The sequence below is a fragment of the Danio rerio genome, chromosome 4 (genome assembly GCF_049306965.1).
Source record: "Danio rerio strain Tuebingen ecotype United States chromosome 4, GRCz12tu, whole genome shotgun sequence".
Classification (NCBI taxonomy): domain Eukaryota; kingdom Metazoa; phylum Chordata; class Actinopteri; order Cypriniformes; family Danionidae; genus Danio; species Danio rerio.
In genome coordinates, this window is record NC_133179.1 from 69,798,712 (window position 1) to 69,818,241 (window position 19,530).

Here is a 19,530-nt window from a genome sequence, read left to right on the forward strand (position 1 = left end):
TGATTGGCTGACACTTCCGTCGGCCCTTGAAAAGTTGAGCTAGTCCCAACTTCTGCAGCGAACACAAAACAAAACTTTCCATCTGAAGCTCTTTCGCAGGACTCCACACTTGTAAACAATCGCTCCATTGGGCTCGTGCCGCTCGCACTGCTCTTGGTCCCGCCCAGACTCGTCAGCGCTACCAAGTCGACCAATCACAGAGCTTGCGCTACGCGTCGTTGGGACGTGTAGTTACATTTTTTGAGAGGTGCACGTCAGCGACGCCGACAGCCACGGCGTAGGGCTATGCGTCAGCGCCGTAGCATACGCGTGCGCTTGACGCAGCTGTATAAATCAGCCTTAAGGGAGGTGTCGCGGACGCCGCCCTCTCTTTATTGCCGCCCTAGGCGGCCGCCTAGGTCGCCTCTATGGAAGCGCCTGCCCTGTTTGTAATGCAAATAACGCAATTACACTGACTTTGGTAACTGTAGTCAAATTACACATATTTAAAAATGTAACTCGTTACATTACTGCATTCCCCAAAAATGAATACAGTTACTGTGAAACGCCTCACTCCCAACTCTGTAAACTACTTTCTCTAAAATATAAATGTAATTTAAACATTTTCTATCTGACAATCACAATTATGCAGATTTTAAACGTATTTTATCGTGGCCTGACTATCAGAGATGGACGAGGGTTTCATTCAAAGCAGAAATGCGGTGAGCATCTCACAAGGATACGGTTCTGTGTTTCTCATAAGTTTGTTAGCAAGGAAACCTGGAAACGGTCTCCACAAGATCAGGAATACCACAGGAGAGCAAGGAGAATGTTAGAAGTGATAATTCATAACAATAGGACTCCAAGGAGAACTGCATTTACACTGCAGGGTTCAAGTGACCCAATTCTGTTTTTCTCCCATGTGGCACAGATGGGATACGTAAACAGGAAAAGATCACATGAAATCCAATTTACTCAAATCAGATTCAGGCCTTGTACATGTGTGGAAATGTATCAGATAAGAATCAGATCAGTTCCCTAGTGTCTGCAGTGTAAACAGGTAGATCGGATCATCACCTGTCAATGAGAGTCGCGCGTCATTATAAGCTAGCAAATGACATAAACTCTGATGCTTTCATTTCAGAATAAAATTCAGAATTCCCAAACCTTAAATCTCACATACTTCTTCAAAAATGCGTTTAGTTGAATGCCACCAAGACTGCGTTTAATGTAGTTTGTCTAGATCAGCATTTCCAAACCCTGTTCCAGAAGGCACACCGACAGTACACAATTTCAACATCTCCCAAATCAAACACAGCCAAATCAACTCATCAGAACATTAGAAGAAATCCTGAAGTTAATGGGTCAGGCATCCAAAATGTGTACTGTTGGGTGTGCCTTCAGGAACAGGGTTGGGAAACACTGATCTACACCGCCCAGCAGGCTTTTATATATCATGGAAAAAATAAAAACAATCTCTCGTGCAAGAAATGACAAACAAAAAACACAACCGAGGAGAACTATGCGTCATGATCATCATGTCTCCTTTATTTCTGTAACTCTTTACCGAATACAAATTGTGTTTTAGTAGCTTTAGAAAAAGAGGCAAAATGCTAGAATCATTATTAATGGCCACAGTCAGGTCAATAACCAAGTATTAAACAGTGAAAGTTTGATTTATTTGTGATTACTATTCTTTCTCATTACTTTTGGTCCCTTAACAAGTGGGAGGCAAATATGCAAACTGCTATAATTCCTACACCGTTCCCCTGATTTGGATGTAAATACCCTCAAACTAAAGCTGACAGTCTGCAGTTGAAGCACACTGAATTGTGTCGATGTCCCAGTATTTATGGACCTTACTGTGCGTTTCCTTCCTTTTATTTTCATGCACATTTTGGTATATCACACAGAACATGCTTAATGGAAAAGCCAAGAAACATACACAGGGTTCCCACACTTTCATAAACCCCAAATTCAAGGACATTTTAAAGCACAATAATTTTAAATCAAACACCTTTGAATATGTAGCATCATGAAAGTCCTTACTGTACTTAACATTTTACTTACACTTCATATTTACATTAGTCATTTTAAACAGTAATTTAAAAAATGTGTTGAATTCCACACTGGTAATATTTAAATATGGTCTCTGAAATATTGATGTGCAGAAAAATTAGTCAATGTTAGTCAAGATGTAGATTTATTTTTACTTTAAGAATTTCATTTTTTTTCCTTGTGTTTTTGACAATTGAGTTCAATTGTTAAATTAAAACTATAAACAATTTTTATTTAGATTAATCTGTGTTTGTTTGTGTGTACTTTCCAGGCCTTGTATCCATATGTCTGAAATTCAAGTAGTACTTACAAGAAACATGGGAACCCTGCATACATTTTTAAAAGCGCACAACTTAGGATAAGCATTTTATCTGATTCAAAAAAATAATAATAATCAAACTATGATGGAAGTAAATTCCAGAATAATCATTAAAAATCTCATTTTCGGATGATAAAATGTGCTTGATAAGACATTAATGGACAACCCAGCATTTCCAGTACATTATAAAACATCTGAAATGTTGTTTTGCTCATTTTCCAAATGCCTCAGCCAAAGTCTGTCATCACAGTGGTTCAGTCTTATTATTATAATAACCTCCAGAACTGTCTTGAGCGTCGGTCTGCGCTCCCAAAGAGCGTCTCTCGCCTCCAAAAGCCATGGCATTGCCTTTAATCCTCTTCTTCTGAGGCAAAACTCATTCATAAAAAAAAAGACCTTCTCCCACCGTACAAAACTACATTTTTCTTATTGATTTTTGGCGCCAGCTTATCAGGAAGTGATCGTTTTGTTCTCTTGGACTCATTGGATGAAAACGCTGCTTTATACGCAAATGTTTCATGCGATATTACAGTATTGTGCGTAATGGCGAGTTCAGACTGCACGATTTTTAAAATAGTCGGATCACGGATGTTTTCACACTGCATGACTATCTGGGGTAGCGTTCTATCATGTGATCAGCGACAGGGGGTTTTACACTGCATGACTTTACAATAGGAAGAATCGCCGAGAACATTGTCTTGATCCACAAACCCCGTCTCACAACCAAACACTTGCGAGAAGCGACAGGGAAACAACGTGCGGTCACGTAGTATATCTTTTTTTATTAAATACATAATGAGAAAGACGGCTTTAATGGGGTAGAAAATTGATTTATTTTGCTCACCTGGCCTTTGAAAAGAATTTAACTCAAGCGTTTTTCTTTTTCGAGCCGGTTGTGGTATTGCTCAGATGACACGTTAGACAGACACGGGTGCTCCTGCCAAATTTATACTATAGTTTTTCCTATATTTCCTGGGTCCAAATAGACCAAAAAATACCCATGCAGAAACCTATACTTGTGGAAGCTGCTCTCATTGGCCGGGGCGCCACTGGGGGGGGTGGAGTTTGGACGATTCTAAGGGCCACGGATTTTGGGGACTCCTTCCCCACCCGCTCTTCACTTTTGTCCACGATATATCCCCCCCACTCTTCACTTTGAAAGGTGAAAGGTTGTGATAGGGCGGCCAGAGGCACCCCTGGCCCTAGGTAATAGCTAATGTTATTTTCAATCAGAACCGCACCACATGATTCTGAATCGCTGACAGCTCCAGATATTCATCATGCCAAATATCTGATGGATGTCGGTGACTCATCTGCAACTCACGTCTTTGATTGCTCAAACTGTGTGATTGTAACCAAAGTCATTTCACTTGGCAGCTGTCTTTGAAACGCCTCTCGGGCAGTATGCTCAGGCTCTCTGTCTCAATGGGGAATGATCAAATTCTTCAAAACTGGTTGCGAAGCTTACGATTACATTACATATTTGGAATCACCAATAAAATTAAACATCAACCGCTGCCTGAGAACTTCGGAGAACAAGGGTGAGTGTCCAAGTACTTGTACGGGTGTCCTACATTGCTCAAGTACTTCTATAAATAATCACTTGAGTAATAATGTTCTAGTGACAGCTACCTTTAATGTATTTACTTTACGAGGTATATCAAAGTCGCTATATGGCAAGTCATTTCACTCGGTGGCCATCTTTGCAACGATTTTCTGTCCAATCTTACGATCATTACATTACATATTCGGAATCACCAATGAAATTAAACAACAACTTCCGCATAAGGTTCGTTTCTAAATGTGTGTATCAAACAAAATGAAATCAAATGCGCACCTGAAAGGAACGAGATCACGACACCGACCTCATTTATTCTCGTTCTACACATCATCATCCTCTTAATAACGCCTTGTTCGAACGTGCTACCCTTCAGAAGTCGTCCACAACTTGGTCTTGATGGCAAATCTCCTCCAGAATGAAAGTCACCCTTTGTTTACAAGTTTGTGGGTGTTGTCATGTGATGCGCGTTTGACAGGAAGGACTGTACCTTGTGTTCGTTTTACACAGATTACAAAACCAGAAAACTTTTGCTGTTCAAGTGTGCTTGGTTCGTTTAAAAGAGGAGATTTCAGGCTGTTTTGGATATATTTCTTATGTCTGTGAAGCAAGTATATGCTGAGATTCCAGTGCGTTTGTTGACCACCAAACTGTTGTAAAGGCACACGTCTGGTCCGAGCTTATCCCTGAAGAAACATCAGTCTATAGAGATCAATGACTGGCTCCTTTACTAGTAGGTGGGGCTTTGTTGACCATATTGACTGTTGCACTTTTCCACATTCGAAACAATACGAGTGACACGTCTTGTATATTCTACAGCAGGGGTCACCAATCCTGGTCCTGGAGGGCCGGTGTCCCTGCAGTGTTTAGCTTCAACTTGCCTCAACACACCTGCCTGGGTGTTTCAAGTATACCTAGTAAGACCTTGATTAGCTTGTTCGGGTGTGTTTGATTAGGGTTGGAGCTAAAATCTGCAGGACACCGGCCCTCCAGGAACAAGTTTGATGACCCCTGTTCTACAGTCTTTGTTGTTATGAGCACCGATTTGCCTGTGATTCCAGGCAATAGTCTGCAAGTTTTCAAAACCTGTTGGTAAGTCAAAATTGGGGCTGAAATCATGTCGAAATAGTCCAGTTCACATCTTTGGGGAAACAGCCCTTGACTTGTCAGATGAACACGAAGTCCCTCTTTGCCATAAGACTTAGGTGAAAGCTCATATGAGAGTCGAGGCTTCTTTTATGACTGCAAATGGTTCCACAATCAAAATATACAAGACAATACTCTTCTCAGTGATTCATCATATGTTTAATGAGGGTTTTCTTCCGCATGAAACTCTTTCCGCACTGTACACACATGAACGGCTTCTCCTTGATGTGACTGTTCATGTGAGTATCTAAAGTGGTTTTATATGGAAAGTTAATACCGCACTGTGAGCAAGAGTAGGGCTTCTCTCCGGTGTGAATCCTCATGTGTAAAGTTAGGTTGCTTTTTCGAGTGAAAACCTTTTCACAATGAGGGCAAGTGCTTGTTTTCTCTCTAGTGTGAACTCTCATGTGCATCTCGAGTCTATTCTTTAAACTGAAACTCTTCCCACACTGAGTGCAAGCATGAGGCTTGACTTTAGTGTGAATCGTGAGGTGGTTTTTAAGGACTTGCAACTGGTTGAATCTCTTTCCGCACTGTGTGCAGGCGTACGGCCTCTCTCCGGTGTGAATCCTAATATGGTGCTGGAGGTGGTGTTTGTGAGTGAAACTCTTTCCACACTGCGTGCAGGAGTAAGGCCTCTCTCTGGTGTGAACTCTCATGTGACCTTCGAGGGCTTGCTTTTGACTGAAACTCTTGCCACACTGAACACATCTGAAAGGCCTCTTTCCAGAGTGAATACCCAAGTGGACCTTAAGGTTCTGTTTGTAACTGAAACCCTTTCCACACTGCCGACACATGTAATCTTGGCGTTTCTCAAACCGATCTTTCTCCTCCATTTCATTCGGCTCTTGACTCTCTTCTTTCAGGCCCATAAGCTCTAAAGAGAAAAAGATTACAGTTTTAAGGCACAAAGAAAGCCAACATAGGCATCATAACCAAGAATATATAGCATCTCATAAGCAATAAGAGCCTGAAAGTTACAGGTAATCTCATAATGTGTTAATATTAAACTCACTGGTTTCTTTAGGACATGCAAAGGCTTATAGGTACCAAAACCCTTACTACAGCAAACCTCCTAACATATGTCTCAGAATTTCCAGGAGACCATTAGTAGGGGCAGGGAGTTGGGGCGGCATGGTGGTGGTCTGAGTAACTAAGTTGAGAACCTGAAGGGGTGGGTGGTGTATGTGGTATTAATAATTGTAGCATGTGTTACCCCGCTAGTCCTACACCACCCAACCCGCTCCGAGGTGGGATCGAACCGGCGCTCGTCCGCATGGGAGTTGGTTGCTCTAATAAGAATGTTTTAAAACCATGGCCTCCAGTGTCTGTTGCTAGAGCACCTTTAGAGGTCAGAGGAGTGAGGTTTACCTGCACAGCACCTTACTAGCTTGCCTCTGTTACACATGGACCGGTAATCGTGGGAGTAGGATACTATACTAAAGTTGACAACCAGGTGTGGTGTTGGACTCTGTACCAAAAAGGTGAGTACTTGAGGTGGGGAGTGAAATTACAATAGTTTTCCAGGAGAAATAACAAAACGGGAGGGTGGCGGGGTGTGAAATAGAGGAGACTCCTGAGAAAAACGGGGAGTGTTGGCAGATATAAGGCAGACAATCCCCAATCAGTCATTATTATTGTCTATAATTATAGAAGAATAGTGGCCCCTTGGCTATGTTCAGTTTTACACTTTGGGGCTGATCACAACGAACATGCTTTTCTGTGTTGAGAACGCAAGGCTTTTGTTGACAAGAAAAAGTGAAGTGCACTTTTTACGTCGCTAGTCAACCACCGAATCAGCTGCGTATTGTGTGTGAACGTTGCTGTTAATATTATTATAACTGTAATATTTAATGTGAGTAGCGGCATGGTGGCTCAGTGGTTAGCATTGTCGCCTCACAGCAAAAAGGTCACTGGTTCGAGTCCTAGCTGGGTCACTTGGCGTCTCTGTGGAGTCTGTATGTTCTCCTCATGTTGGCGTTGGTTTCCTGCTCCGGTTTGTGTGTGTGTGTGTGAATGAGTGCGTATTGGTGTTTCCAGTGCTTGGTTGCAGGTGAAAGGGTATCTGCAGCGTAAAACATATTCTGGGATAGTTGGCAGTTCATTCCACTGTGGCCGGAGGAAAATTAATGAATGAATAAAGTCAGAGGAGCTGGGTGTAACTTCAGACGAATTTTAAAGAATCAGTTCATCTAAAAATCGAAATCTGGTCAATACCTCAACCGGTACCAGTCCGTGGATCAATTGGTACCGGGCCGCACAAGAAATCGTTACTTATTTTCATTTTATATATTATCTAAATCTGAACGATCTCTTATTTTGAAAAATGAGTGCCCAAATTCAACCCACAAGCAGCAAAATGAGTAAGAAACAGACGTCTTTGGAAAGTTTCTTTGCGAAGGGGAAAAGGTCCAGTGAGGAACTCGCAAACTGCCAAGGACATGGTCAGCAACCCATTTGTCAACAAATCAGGTGAATCCAGCAAGGCTCTGCAAGAAGATCAACTCCTGGAGATCGAAAATGACGGCAGCCTCAGATGTATCGTGTCTTTTCTAGAGTTCATGCTAGTTCGTTATTTCCAATGGAGGTGTGTGACGTCCTCGTGCCTTCCAGACCAGACAAACTAAGTTACATGAATGCGGCGAGCGCACTGCGAGCCACGTGACAAGAACTGACCAATCAGCTTGAGCTTGTATGGAATATAAAATTTCGGTAGAATAATTACCTCGGACGAACATAGAACACTCAAACACTGCAGAGCTTTGTAATTTTTCTCCATAAATAAAACTGGTATCAGATTAACAGCAATGTTTTGCAGGTCTCACGCCCTACTCACACGGGGCGTTTGCGGCGTTTAGGCGTTGCTCGCTGCAGAAGTTGGGACTAGCTCAACTTTTCAAGCACCGACGGAAGCGTCAGCCAATCAGATCGCTGTATGCAAATGCACCAGCTCAGACCGTGGCCTATTGCTGACTGAATTTCATTGGCTGACGCTTCTATGACGATCGCTTCAGCCCCAACTTCAGACATGCCTGCGTTGACGCTGAAGCCCCGTGTCAATGGGGCGCTCAGGGGATTGGAATGACATGAGGGGCAGTAATTAGTAACAAAATTTTAAAAGTCCCATGAAACCTGCATTTGTATTCAACAGTGTAGCCCCTCCCCTTTTTAAAAAGCAGCCAATAGTGTTATGCTTTTATTACCTCGCTGCCAGTGAGAGTGGCTGAGCAGAAGAGCTTCAAATGAAAAGCGTCTTGAAGGGGGCGGAGCATGTCAGACACTAGAGAGCAGTTGATTGGTTATGATTTGATGAGAAACTGAGATGTGAGGTGACGTAATTAAAACTGCTGACCCATTTATGCAGAAGTGACGAACTGCAAGCTTTATATGTTTATATCGGTATTATAACTTTCAAACGTGAATTTGGTCAGATTTGTAGCACACTAGCTACTTTAAAAACGAAAAATACTGATACTAACATCTAAAAAATCTTTCATTATGTATTTTATATATGAGAGCTTTAACAAATTCTGTATTATTCTTATTCGCTATTCTGCACATGACTTCACTTTGGCCACAAAGTGTGAAATCAAGTTATAATTAAATGTAGTTTATAAGTGTAACCTTGCCTCAAAAGCACTGAAGTCCCCAAGGAATTTAAAACTAACCATCAGTGTTGGGCAAGCTACTTGAAAAATGTAGTGAGCTACGCTATTAGCTACTCTACTTAAAATGTAGCTTAACTACACTAAAAGCTCCCCCCTGGGAAATGTAGCAAGCTAAGCTAAAAGTTACTTGGCAAAAGTCGCTAAGCTACCTACATCTAAACAATTTTAGCAATTTTCATTTTAAAATCGAAGCAAGTTAAATCCAAGTCTATCATATCTTAGTGATCAATAAAAGTGTCAATAAAACATTCGAGGCAGAATTCAGTACAGTTATTTACTGCAAATAATATGCTGTATTAACCAGAAACACATTATAGTATAACAGCTAAAACTAGATATTAAAGTTTATAAACAAACTTTATGGTGGCTTGAAAAAACGAATCTGAAAGTTTGAAGTGGTTTTAAAGTGTAAATAGCATGTTAGTATGATTCTAGCTTGAATTAGCATGCTACTAGCATGAATTAACATGTTATTAGCATGATTTTAGCATGAATTAGCATGTTGCTAGCATAATTGTAGCATGAATAAGCATGTTACTAGCATGATTCTAGCATGAATTAGCACATTACTAGAATGATTCTAGCATGAATTAGCAAGTTACTAGCATGAATTAGCACGTTACTAGTATGATTCTTGCATGAATTAGCATGTTGTTAGCTTGATTCTAGCATGAATTAGCATGTTACTTACATGATTTTAGCATGAATTAGCATGTTACTAGCATGATTCTAGCATGAATTAGCATGATTCTAGCATGAATCAGCATGTGACAGCTGTTACACATTTAAAATACTATAGTAATTTATAGTAAAGGGAAATATTTAGGAATGAGGATTATATTGTATATATATTTACACCACTTCATTAATAAATTACACTACAAAACGTAGAATCGTTAGTAACTATCATGGACTAATTGTAATTACCATAGTATACTCCAGCCTTTACTACAGTAAATTATAAATATATAACTCCTCTCCTTCAGTCATCTTTCCATCAAGCAAGTTTCTGGTGTCAGCCCAATAATTGATTGGTGACTTCACCAACCAGAGCGATAGGTGGCAGTAATGCACCAAAAAGTTTGTTGTTGAATGCCGTAAAACAGAAAGAAGAAATCTTTATTTTCACCATCATCTCGTCATCAGATTAACTGTCATCGGCTAGACGCCGGCCTCACAGCTCCGCGTTTGTCGGTGCTGTCACTTATTGATCCGGGATCTGTAAATATAGCTTGTGTGGATGCTACTTAACTAAAATAATAGTTTCGCTACTGAACAGCTATTTGATTTATAAAGTAGCAACGCTACCGCCATGCTACTGAGAAATGTAGTTAAGCTAGTAGGGTTAGTCTAAGGTGTTTCTAGCATGCTTAACCACGCCCCTCCTACTGTCAGTTTAGACCAGGGGTTTTCCAAGCGGCAACCTCCCGCTCTCCCTCAGGAAGCCAATACGGAAGTAACTAAAACTGCAATTCATCCGAAATTCCGCTAGTCCTGGCCGCTCCTGGCTCCAAAACAGAGCAAATTTCAATTGAGCCTACTGTTAGAATGGCCGACTTTACCGCAGAAAAAAAGGTGTTTACAGCCTGGTACAAAAAAAGATTTTGGTTAATACAGCTAATATTACCCTTCATGACAACTGTGAGGGGGGTGAATTTTTTTATAACTCATCCGTTTCCTTTATATTAAGTTATATTAAGTTTGCATAATTAAGGGCGTGGCCACTTGAGTGACAGTTAGGTCTCGTTGGTCGCCGTCACGTCACCTCAGCTGAATCCTGCAGATTAGCCACTGAACTCGGCGTATTTATCGTATTTCTGTGATGTTTTATGTGGCTTTACACAGTCAACTGCCTTTTGGACTTGTTTCCCACAATTATTAGATGGCATGGCATGCTGAGGGCACTTAATTTTGCTCACAAACCATTCACGTGGCCTCCGTTTCCCATGTGAGTAAAGTTATATACTTATATACCATCTCTATACATGTATTTGTTTTATTTAAGATTGTTTATATTTATATTTAGAGCTGTAATGCACTCCAGAATCTGTCAGATTGATTAGCTGTAGGCTCTAGAACAGTCATCTGAAGCGTTGTCATACAGTGTTCTGCTGGATTTCATCAATAGTCTTGCATTAACTAACACAGACTATATCTGAAGTGTTTGGAAGTAATTCGCGTTTTCCTCCCGTTTAAAAACGTCATAAGAACAATGTTTAGTGGCTCAATGTATTACAGCAGTGTTTTTAAAAGTCTAAACACTTTATTGATATAGTATACAACCAAGCACAAGTGGTCAGAATACAAACGAGTCGCAGGTGATAAAGTATTAAGCGTTCTCCCAAAGTAAAGTGTGTCTGAACCAGGTCCAAGCTAAATGCTAGCAGGTGTCTGTAGCTCCGCTCACTCTCCGCCTCTTTGCCCTTGTTTGGTATCCCGCCGTGGGTGTGATGACGCGTGACCAAAATGGCGACGGTTGGCCGCGCCTACTTGTGGCTTCTTTTGCGCTCTTCAGAAACCTATGGGTGACGTCACGGATACTACGTTCATATATTTTACAGTCTATGGGGTTTTCAAACTGTGGGTCGCACAGTGAACAAAGGTGGGTCGCGGAACGTCACATACCTGCAGCTATATTTACATTGCGGTGAATCAAAACCAGTACAATTGACGGCAATAACTTAAAAGTCTCTTACCCTAAAAATATCTAAAATGAGTTTCCTACAAATAGACAAAGCTGGTTATGTTTCACAGCTGTCTTTTTCTTTTTTTCGCACAACATTACGAGCACTGCTCCGTTTGAGCTCTCGCAATCTGTGTTTAGCCGGTAGAGTTCGTGCTGAGCGGAGCTCTCAGTTAGGGACCGTCGGAAAAGTGCTTATTTTTTTCGTTTTTTTTTTTTTTTTTGCTCCGTCCTGCGTGTTTTATTTTAAACACTACTAATTTTCTCTTAAATGAGCACAAACAGTTACTAAAGTAGTCGAATGCTTCATTATAGATCTGTGCATTCTTACATTAACTCATCTGTTATCAAACAAAACACTATGAGAGGTTCATTTGCTGCTCTTCACTAAATAACTATAGTAACTTTAATCAATATGCAAATACAATTAAAAGTGAATTAGATTTTATAGCTTTAGTTAATTTCTGTATAGGCCATGATTTTAATAGGCTAAACCTTTTATTTTATTTTTTATATTTTCTAATGTTTGCTATGTATTCTATCATTTGAAGCTATTTGTTGTCCCATAATTTTTACATACCAACCTTGACATATTGCTAATCAATAAATAGCTATAATGCTATCTGTTAGTTTTATCGTCAGCTAACGTTATGGAAGGGCATAGATGGTATGGAAAATAGTAATAGTAATGTAACTACCCCCATCAGTCCTTCCTCAAGCAAATGTGTAAATATTAGATCTATTCAGCAATAACGTTAATTGCATTGGCATATTTATCTGACGTTTTCCCAGCTTGTAGTATTCGATCAAAAAGCTATTTAGTTTCTTATGACTATACACTAGCAGTGGAATTTACTGTGATATGACGGGGCTTGATCATAATCCAGGGGCTTGATCAAAGGTTGATCATATTCTCTTTTGAAAAAAGAAGAGTATCTTTTTCTACAAAAAAATGATCACAGTTACAGCCAGCATCCCACAAAAAGCACTTTGGGCCTCATTTTGTGCATTTCAAATCGCAAAATCCAAAAAGCCGCACACCATATATTTTTGACTGCTTTGAATGGAGACATTTTTTTTTACCCATTTTTCCATATTAAAATATTATGGTGGGTCTTGAGATTGAATTACTTGCCTAGGTGGGTCCCGGAATAAAAAAGTTTGGGAATCCCTGGTTTAGACAACACACAGAAATGGTTAGGAGGAGGAGTCTGTTAGGTTGTAATCCGCTTGTTAAGTGTGATGTCTCGTGAAGCGGCTTCCGCGTCTAAACGCTGTATCAAACTATATGGGTAGACTGGTGAAATGGTAATAATACACATTTACTTAGCGCTGTAAAGCTTTCAAAAATCACGATTGCAATATATAAATCCATGCCAAATATCTGATGGCCAGAAAGTGAGTAATTTTTTTATAAATTGTTAAAATTTTGGCATTTGCGATGCAGCAAGCCCAGAGTTAGTTGTGTACACTATGACTTTAAATAAAATTCACTTTAATGTGATCATGAACGAATATTTTCTCAATTCAAATGAGTGACCCGGAAGCTGTATTACATACGTCGCCAACACGTCACCACTTAACAGGCTGATAACTCTCCTCAAACCATTTCACAATCTTTCTGAATGACATGCCTGCTTTACTACATCCAATCAGCTTGCAGCAGAAAAAAGCCACGCCCACTGTTTACTCGTTTAATATTCTGTTTCCCTAGGAACTGTACAGTGTTGCCAACTTAGCGACTTTGTCGCTGTATTATATGTATATAGCAACATTTCAGACCCCGTTAGCGACAAATTTTCAAAAAAAGCGATTAGCAACAAATCTAGTGACTTATTTAGGTCTTACTGGAGATTTTTTAGACTCTCATGTGTTCATTCTGTACTGTTCCTACTCTTCTCAACGAGCTGCGGGTGATGCTGCCGGCTCCTCCCATGCCTCAGAGCACTCACAGGTAGCCCAGTCCTCTGACAGCAGCCTCTCCCACCTGCAGCCTGGGAGCAGATCTCTCCTCTGATGGGAAATGACTTTGCACCGGCAGTGTGAGGTATTTCCCTTGTACAGTCAGACTGATCTGCTTCTTCTTTATTTGAACGATTTCATTTGATCACAATCACAGATATTATAGTGACATTTTCGTATCTTGTCTGAGTGTATTACCTCTACACATCTATACTGATATACTGTATTCAAACAGCAATACATTTAGTTAAATTGACATGCTTACATAAAGCGTAGTGCAATTATAAATACCCCTTTATTGACCATAGGCTGTTAAACGAACAGAAACGGTAGAACGTGATGATGTCAGTAATATGCAAATGAATGTATGACGTAATCTAGCGACTTTTCGGGCAGAGCCTAGCGCCTTTTCATTGAAAATAGTTAGCAACAGTGGAACCGCGTCACAATACAAAAAATAGCGGTCGCAGCTTCCGATTTATGGAGACGTTAATAATTTTGTAAGACTTTTGTAAAGTCATTCAGGACGCCTAAAGCCTAAATGCTATTAGTAAATATTTACAAAATAGTAAAGATCGCAATACAATAGCATACTTTATCCAAAATTCTCCTTCAAATAATAAAACTGTTTGATATACCTGCCATGTGATATGCTGTAAAAGCAGACATTTAATCAAATGAGCGAGTTGATCTTTGAGAAAGAAAGCCAACCTGTTTGTTCAGGATCTTCCTGTTTGACTGCGAATGTTTCTTCAATCATCAGGTCTTCACTCTCCTCTTTAATAAATGCCATCTTTATAACAGTGTGGAGATCGGTCGCTTCAGCAGGAGTTTTCCTCTGTGTTTGGACACTTTGTCCTGTTTAAAATGAGAATGATGAATAGAAAATAAAAGAAATACATGTTTAAAACCAGGACTAAGAGAGCTTGATTTATTCATGCACTCGTTTAGATATCATTTATATATACACTACATGAGTTGTAAGCTATTTTTAATATTACGCTTTCATCAAAACATTTGCAGTTGGTTTGTAAAAGTTGCCACTCAACATGTTTCTCGTTTTCTTTTTTTTAATGCATAGCCATCAGGAACAAACATACAGCGCAATGCAAAATATGAAACACATAAAAACTAATATAACAATGGTAAAGAAACAAAGATAAATTGGTTAATTTAATTACACAAATTTGAGTGTACAGCATTTCTACATCAAACAGGGGAATCAAAAAAAGTGTCATAATAATTGATGCATATCTTTGCTTTTCAACAATTTCACGGTAGAAATAAAGAAGTCCAACTCGATACAAAAAACTGTCAATGTGATGGATGATTAAGCAAATTTCTATTTGTGTGCGTTATGTGAAATTTTGCCAATAAAATAAAGAGATTAACAATATATTCAAGACTTTGGTTGGATTTGTTTTCATAATTAAAAATGATATCTTTTAACGTAAAATAATAACTAAGTTTCGTCCTTTCAAAAATATATTTGGCTGTCGGCGCCAATAGCCTAGTGCTTAGTGCGTCGACACATAGCACCGAGGTGCTCGTGGAGACCCGAGTTCGAATCCCGGCCCGAGGTCCTTTGCCGATCCTTCCCCTATCTCTGCTCCCAACACTTTCCTGTCTCTAATCTCCACTGTCCTATCAATAAAGGTGAAACCCCCTAAAAATAATTATATATATATATATATATATATATATATATATATATATATATATATATATATATATATATATATATATATATATATATTTGGCTAGATCCTTCCAGAAATTGTTTACAACGTTGCATTCAAAAAAAAAAAAAAAAAAAAAAATGACAGAGTGAAATAGCGTCTGAAATAAAAAAGATAATCGGAGAAGAATTGGACTACTCATTTATAACATTATACCTTGGGAAAATACCAGAAGTTTTTCCAACTATTGACAAGTACCTAATTCAAATCCTTTTGGTAAGTAGCAGAAAAGCCATAACTCGAAAATGGTTGCATGCTGACCCCCCGACAAGGGCTCAATGGATAGGAATTGTAAAGGAAATACACTGTATGGAGAGACTCACCTTTAATCTAAGATTTGACTTAAAAAAGTATACCAAGTACTGGAAAAAATGGTCTGAATATGTCATTGTAAATAATCTGTGATAATGTATGTCAAACGTATCATGACTTGATTTTATAACTCTTCCAACAACCACTTTTGTTCTGGGTTTTTTTATTTTATTTTATTTATTTATTTATTTTTTTACTTATTTATCTATTTATTTTGATGAGGTTAATTTAATATTTTTATACGTGTATGTATGTAGATGTACGTGTGTTGTATTGGCCTATATGGGTTTGTATGCATATGTATATTTATGTATATATGTATTTTTTTTATTTGTTTTGTTCCTACTGGTTATGTTCCTAAAAAAATCAATAAAAACTGAGTAAAAAAAAAAAAAAAAAAATGACAAAGGCTCTCTTTATCTGCATTGCAGAAACCACAGATATCCTCCATTTCAATGTACTTTGATAATAAAGATTTCACTGGGTGAATTGTATGTAGTATTTTAAAATGAATTTCCTTAATTGTATTATTAATACAATACCTTGGTGTATTTGAAGGGAGTTAACCAGGCTTTTTTACAATTAATATAAACTATAATAGAGTTCCATGTAGGGATGCAACAATTTGACGCGCTTTAATTCGTCACGGTTAAGTAATCGTGAAGGCTTCTCAACACCATGTTTCTGCATGGAACAAAACTGCTGCAACCTAACAAAGTTATGCCAACTGAGTGCTAGTTTAAAGTTCTGAGCTTGTACACCATGCACACTGGATTAACTATGGCTGAGGCTGTTAACTAAGGGCCAGTCACATATCGCGTCTTTTACGCACGCAAGTTCGTTATCTCCAATGGAGGCGCGTGGCTTGCATATATGGAGCGACGGACTCGTGCTTTCCAGGCACACCTACTAGTTGAAAGAATGCCGCAAGCGCCCTACACTGAGGGAAAGATACAAATGAAAAATACAAAATGAACAATTTTGTTATATAGTTGATCAAAAGGTTCAGCAGCCTTTGATAATATTTCATCACTGTAAAAGGGAAATACTTAACTATTATGTATCTTAGATTTACATTAGACAAATACTATTTATTTTTAATTTTATTTATTTTTATTTTTATTTATTTATTATTTTATTTATTTAAAAATAATGAAAAATGTATTTATTTATTTTACATTTATTTATTACATTTTAATTTATTTATATATTTTCATTTATTTACATTTAATTCATTCATTCATTTATTTTAATTGAATAAAATTTATTTATATTTTATTTATTTATTGAAATTTATTTTATTTATTTAAAATAATTATTTTTTGATTATTTTACATTTATTTATTTATTATTTTATTTATTAAAAAGAATTAAAAATGTATTTATTCATTTATTTCAAATTCATTTAATAAATTTTTGTTTATTTATATATTTTCATTCATTTTTTATTTATTCAAATAATTAATTAATTTATTTATTATTTTAATTTAATTTAATTATTTTTTTATTTATTTAAAAATAATTAAATATTTATTTATTAATTTATTTTAAATTAATTTATAATTTTTTATTTATTTATATATTTTCATTAATTTTTATTTATTTACATTTAATTAATTAATTTATTTTTATTTATTTACATTTTATTTATTTTTTATTGTAATTTATTATATTTTATTTGTTTATTATAATTTTATTGTTTTTATTTATTTTCAATGTATAATTATTATGTTTAAAAACCAAAACATTTTTCACTTATTTTTTAGTCCAAAGAGAATTGAACTATTGTTTTTTTTTTTTAATATTATAATTTTGTGTCGTATCATTTGGTTACTGAGCAGCAATAAACAACACTCTAAAATATAAGGATTCATTTGATTTTTCTAATCTAGCAGTGTTTTGAAATTAATGAATGCATAATAATCGTGACAACCGTGATAATTCCTCAGACTATAATCGCACAACCAAAATCTATAATCGTTGGATCCCTAGTTCCAGCAAAATTTGCCTCTAGGAGTAATTTTATTCTGCTCCGGAAAAATATTACGAATATGTTTGTTAGTACATTTTCAATCAGTCAACTCAACACCTTCTAAATGAAATTTTGGGTTTAGAACAGATAGAGCTGGCCCATAGCCAGAGGGGTTTTGGGTGGTTCGAAAGAATTATCATAATTATTATAAATTGTGGAAATAACCCATCAAAGGTTTTAAGAAAACGCACAATATGACATAAGTGAAGTCAACTTTCACTATTGACCGACTTGTTAAAAAAGACATTGTACAAGTAGCCTAACTTTTCATTTAAATTACGAACCTTGTTCTTGAGAGAGAAAAACTGACCAATAAAAAGATCCCAAGCACCAAAAGCAGCCTATTAAAGTCAATTTTAATACTAATTAGGCTGTGCAAATCCAAAATCAAACTGAAAGTTCTCAGGAGTTGCTTAAATAATGTGTCGGTGCTCTTTATGTAAGGGATTCATCAGAATAAACATCAAAAACAGTCAAAAAATGTGGAAAAAAAAATAAAAGGCCTTTATTGACATGGCTGTTTCTTAAAACTGCGGCTACATCAGGTTACCCTGATGAAGTCAAGTGTTATCAAAACGTGTAGGCGCAGTTTTAAGAACCTCAAGAAAGACTTGATAATATTTTTTCCACATTTTTTCGAGTGCCTTAAGACTGCCTTTTGCTGTTTATACTAATTTACTGGTTGTTGTTAGATGAATTTTCAAGAGAGGCTAGAAGACAATCGTGAAGCTCTATATTTAGATTTGTTAATTATGAATCTTTAGGAAATATTTACATTTGTAGGTACATCGAAAATGGAGGACGCAAAAAGCTAATCCAACTAAAAATAGTGCTTAAAATGCCACTTGTTAGAGTATTTAAACATCATAATTAAACCGAAAATGAGGTAAATAACTGCAAAAAAGTCCATATTTTGAGAAAAGAGAACCACCCCTTTTCATAATTTTTACAGGGATAGAATTAATAACTCAATTAAATTATTTAACGTTAAACAGTATTGCGAAATTCAATTGTCAAAAAGTTTAAAAGATGATTAACGTCTCTATTAAACCAATTTACTTAAATTAAATCTTTAGTTTTCAGGCTATATTACCATTATACCAAATAAAGGAGGTGTGAGGAGAAAATTTGAGACAGTATGTTTCTTGTTTTCTCAAATATGGTTTTGAGTTCGAGTGATTCGAAATAGTGAATCATTTAGTAAACATTTGACTCAATTGACTCAGCTCCGTTTTTCCTCATCTCCACTCGCCAGTGACTGAATTCATGTTCATGTTTACTGTCAGATTAACGACACACCGGGAGAAACGGGACGCGCCTTTTCTGTTACACACGTGTGTTTTATAGTCGCTGATATAGTTAGTTTAATCTTAAAGTTCTTAAACTAATAACTCTGAATGTTTGGTGTTTAAACCTAAGAACATAATAGCACAAACCTTTTGTTGAGCTGCACATTCAGGAGCGCGGCGCGGCGTTATGACATCACACACCAATACCAAATTAAAAGTCCGGTGCTATAAAGAAACCAGTACTAAATTTTGCTATTGCAGAGAACAACTTCATTAACCATTTAACTTATTAAAAGTTATTGGAACATAAACTGCGGAGTAGGGTGCCTAGAAATCACACTTTTTAAAATACAAAACCAGGATTTAACTAAATAGTTTAACACTACATGTAGATCCTCGCTAATAAAACTGACAATAAACTTCAAATTCAAAGATTGTACTCACACAAACACACAAGTTAAATCTCCAAATTTACAGTAAATAATTTTGGTGACGCAGTCGCACAGTGGGTAGCATAATCGCCTCACAGCACGGTCGCTGGTTCAAGACTCGGCTGGGTCAGTGTGGAGTCCCCCGAGTTGGCATGGGTTATTTCTCTGCTCCGGTTTCCCCTACAGTCCAAACACATGCGCTATAGGTGAATTGGGTAAGCTATATTGTCTATGTATGTGTGTGAATGAGTGTGTATGGATGTTTCCAAGATGGGTCGCGGCTGGAAGGCTGGATGTAAAACATGTGCTGGATAAGTTGGCGGTTCATTCCACTGTGGCGACCCCGGATTAATA

The 19,530-nt window shown here is 37.4% G+C and overlaps 1 protein-coding gene across 3 annotated transcripts; it reads right to left on the reverse strand.

Moving 5' to 3' along the window:
• Window positions 1–1,508: 1,508 nt before the first annotated feature.
• si:ch73-266f23.3 lies at window positions 1,509–18,934 on the reverse strand. 3 transcript variants are annotated; one of them, XR_012401413.1, is made up of 4 exons: window positions 18,893–18,934; window positions 14,085–14,231; window positions 5,025–5,937; window positions 1,509–4,771 (listed from the first exon to the last, which is right to left on the reverse strand). XR_012401413.1 is itself a non-coding variant. In NM_001328033.1 (3 exon segments), coding segments are annotated over 3 exon segments (903 nt in total). In that variant the 5' UTR covers window positions 18,912–18,934; the 3' UTR covers window positions 4,857–5,200.
• Window positions 18,935–19,530: the final 596 nt, after the last annotated feature.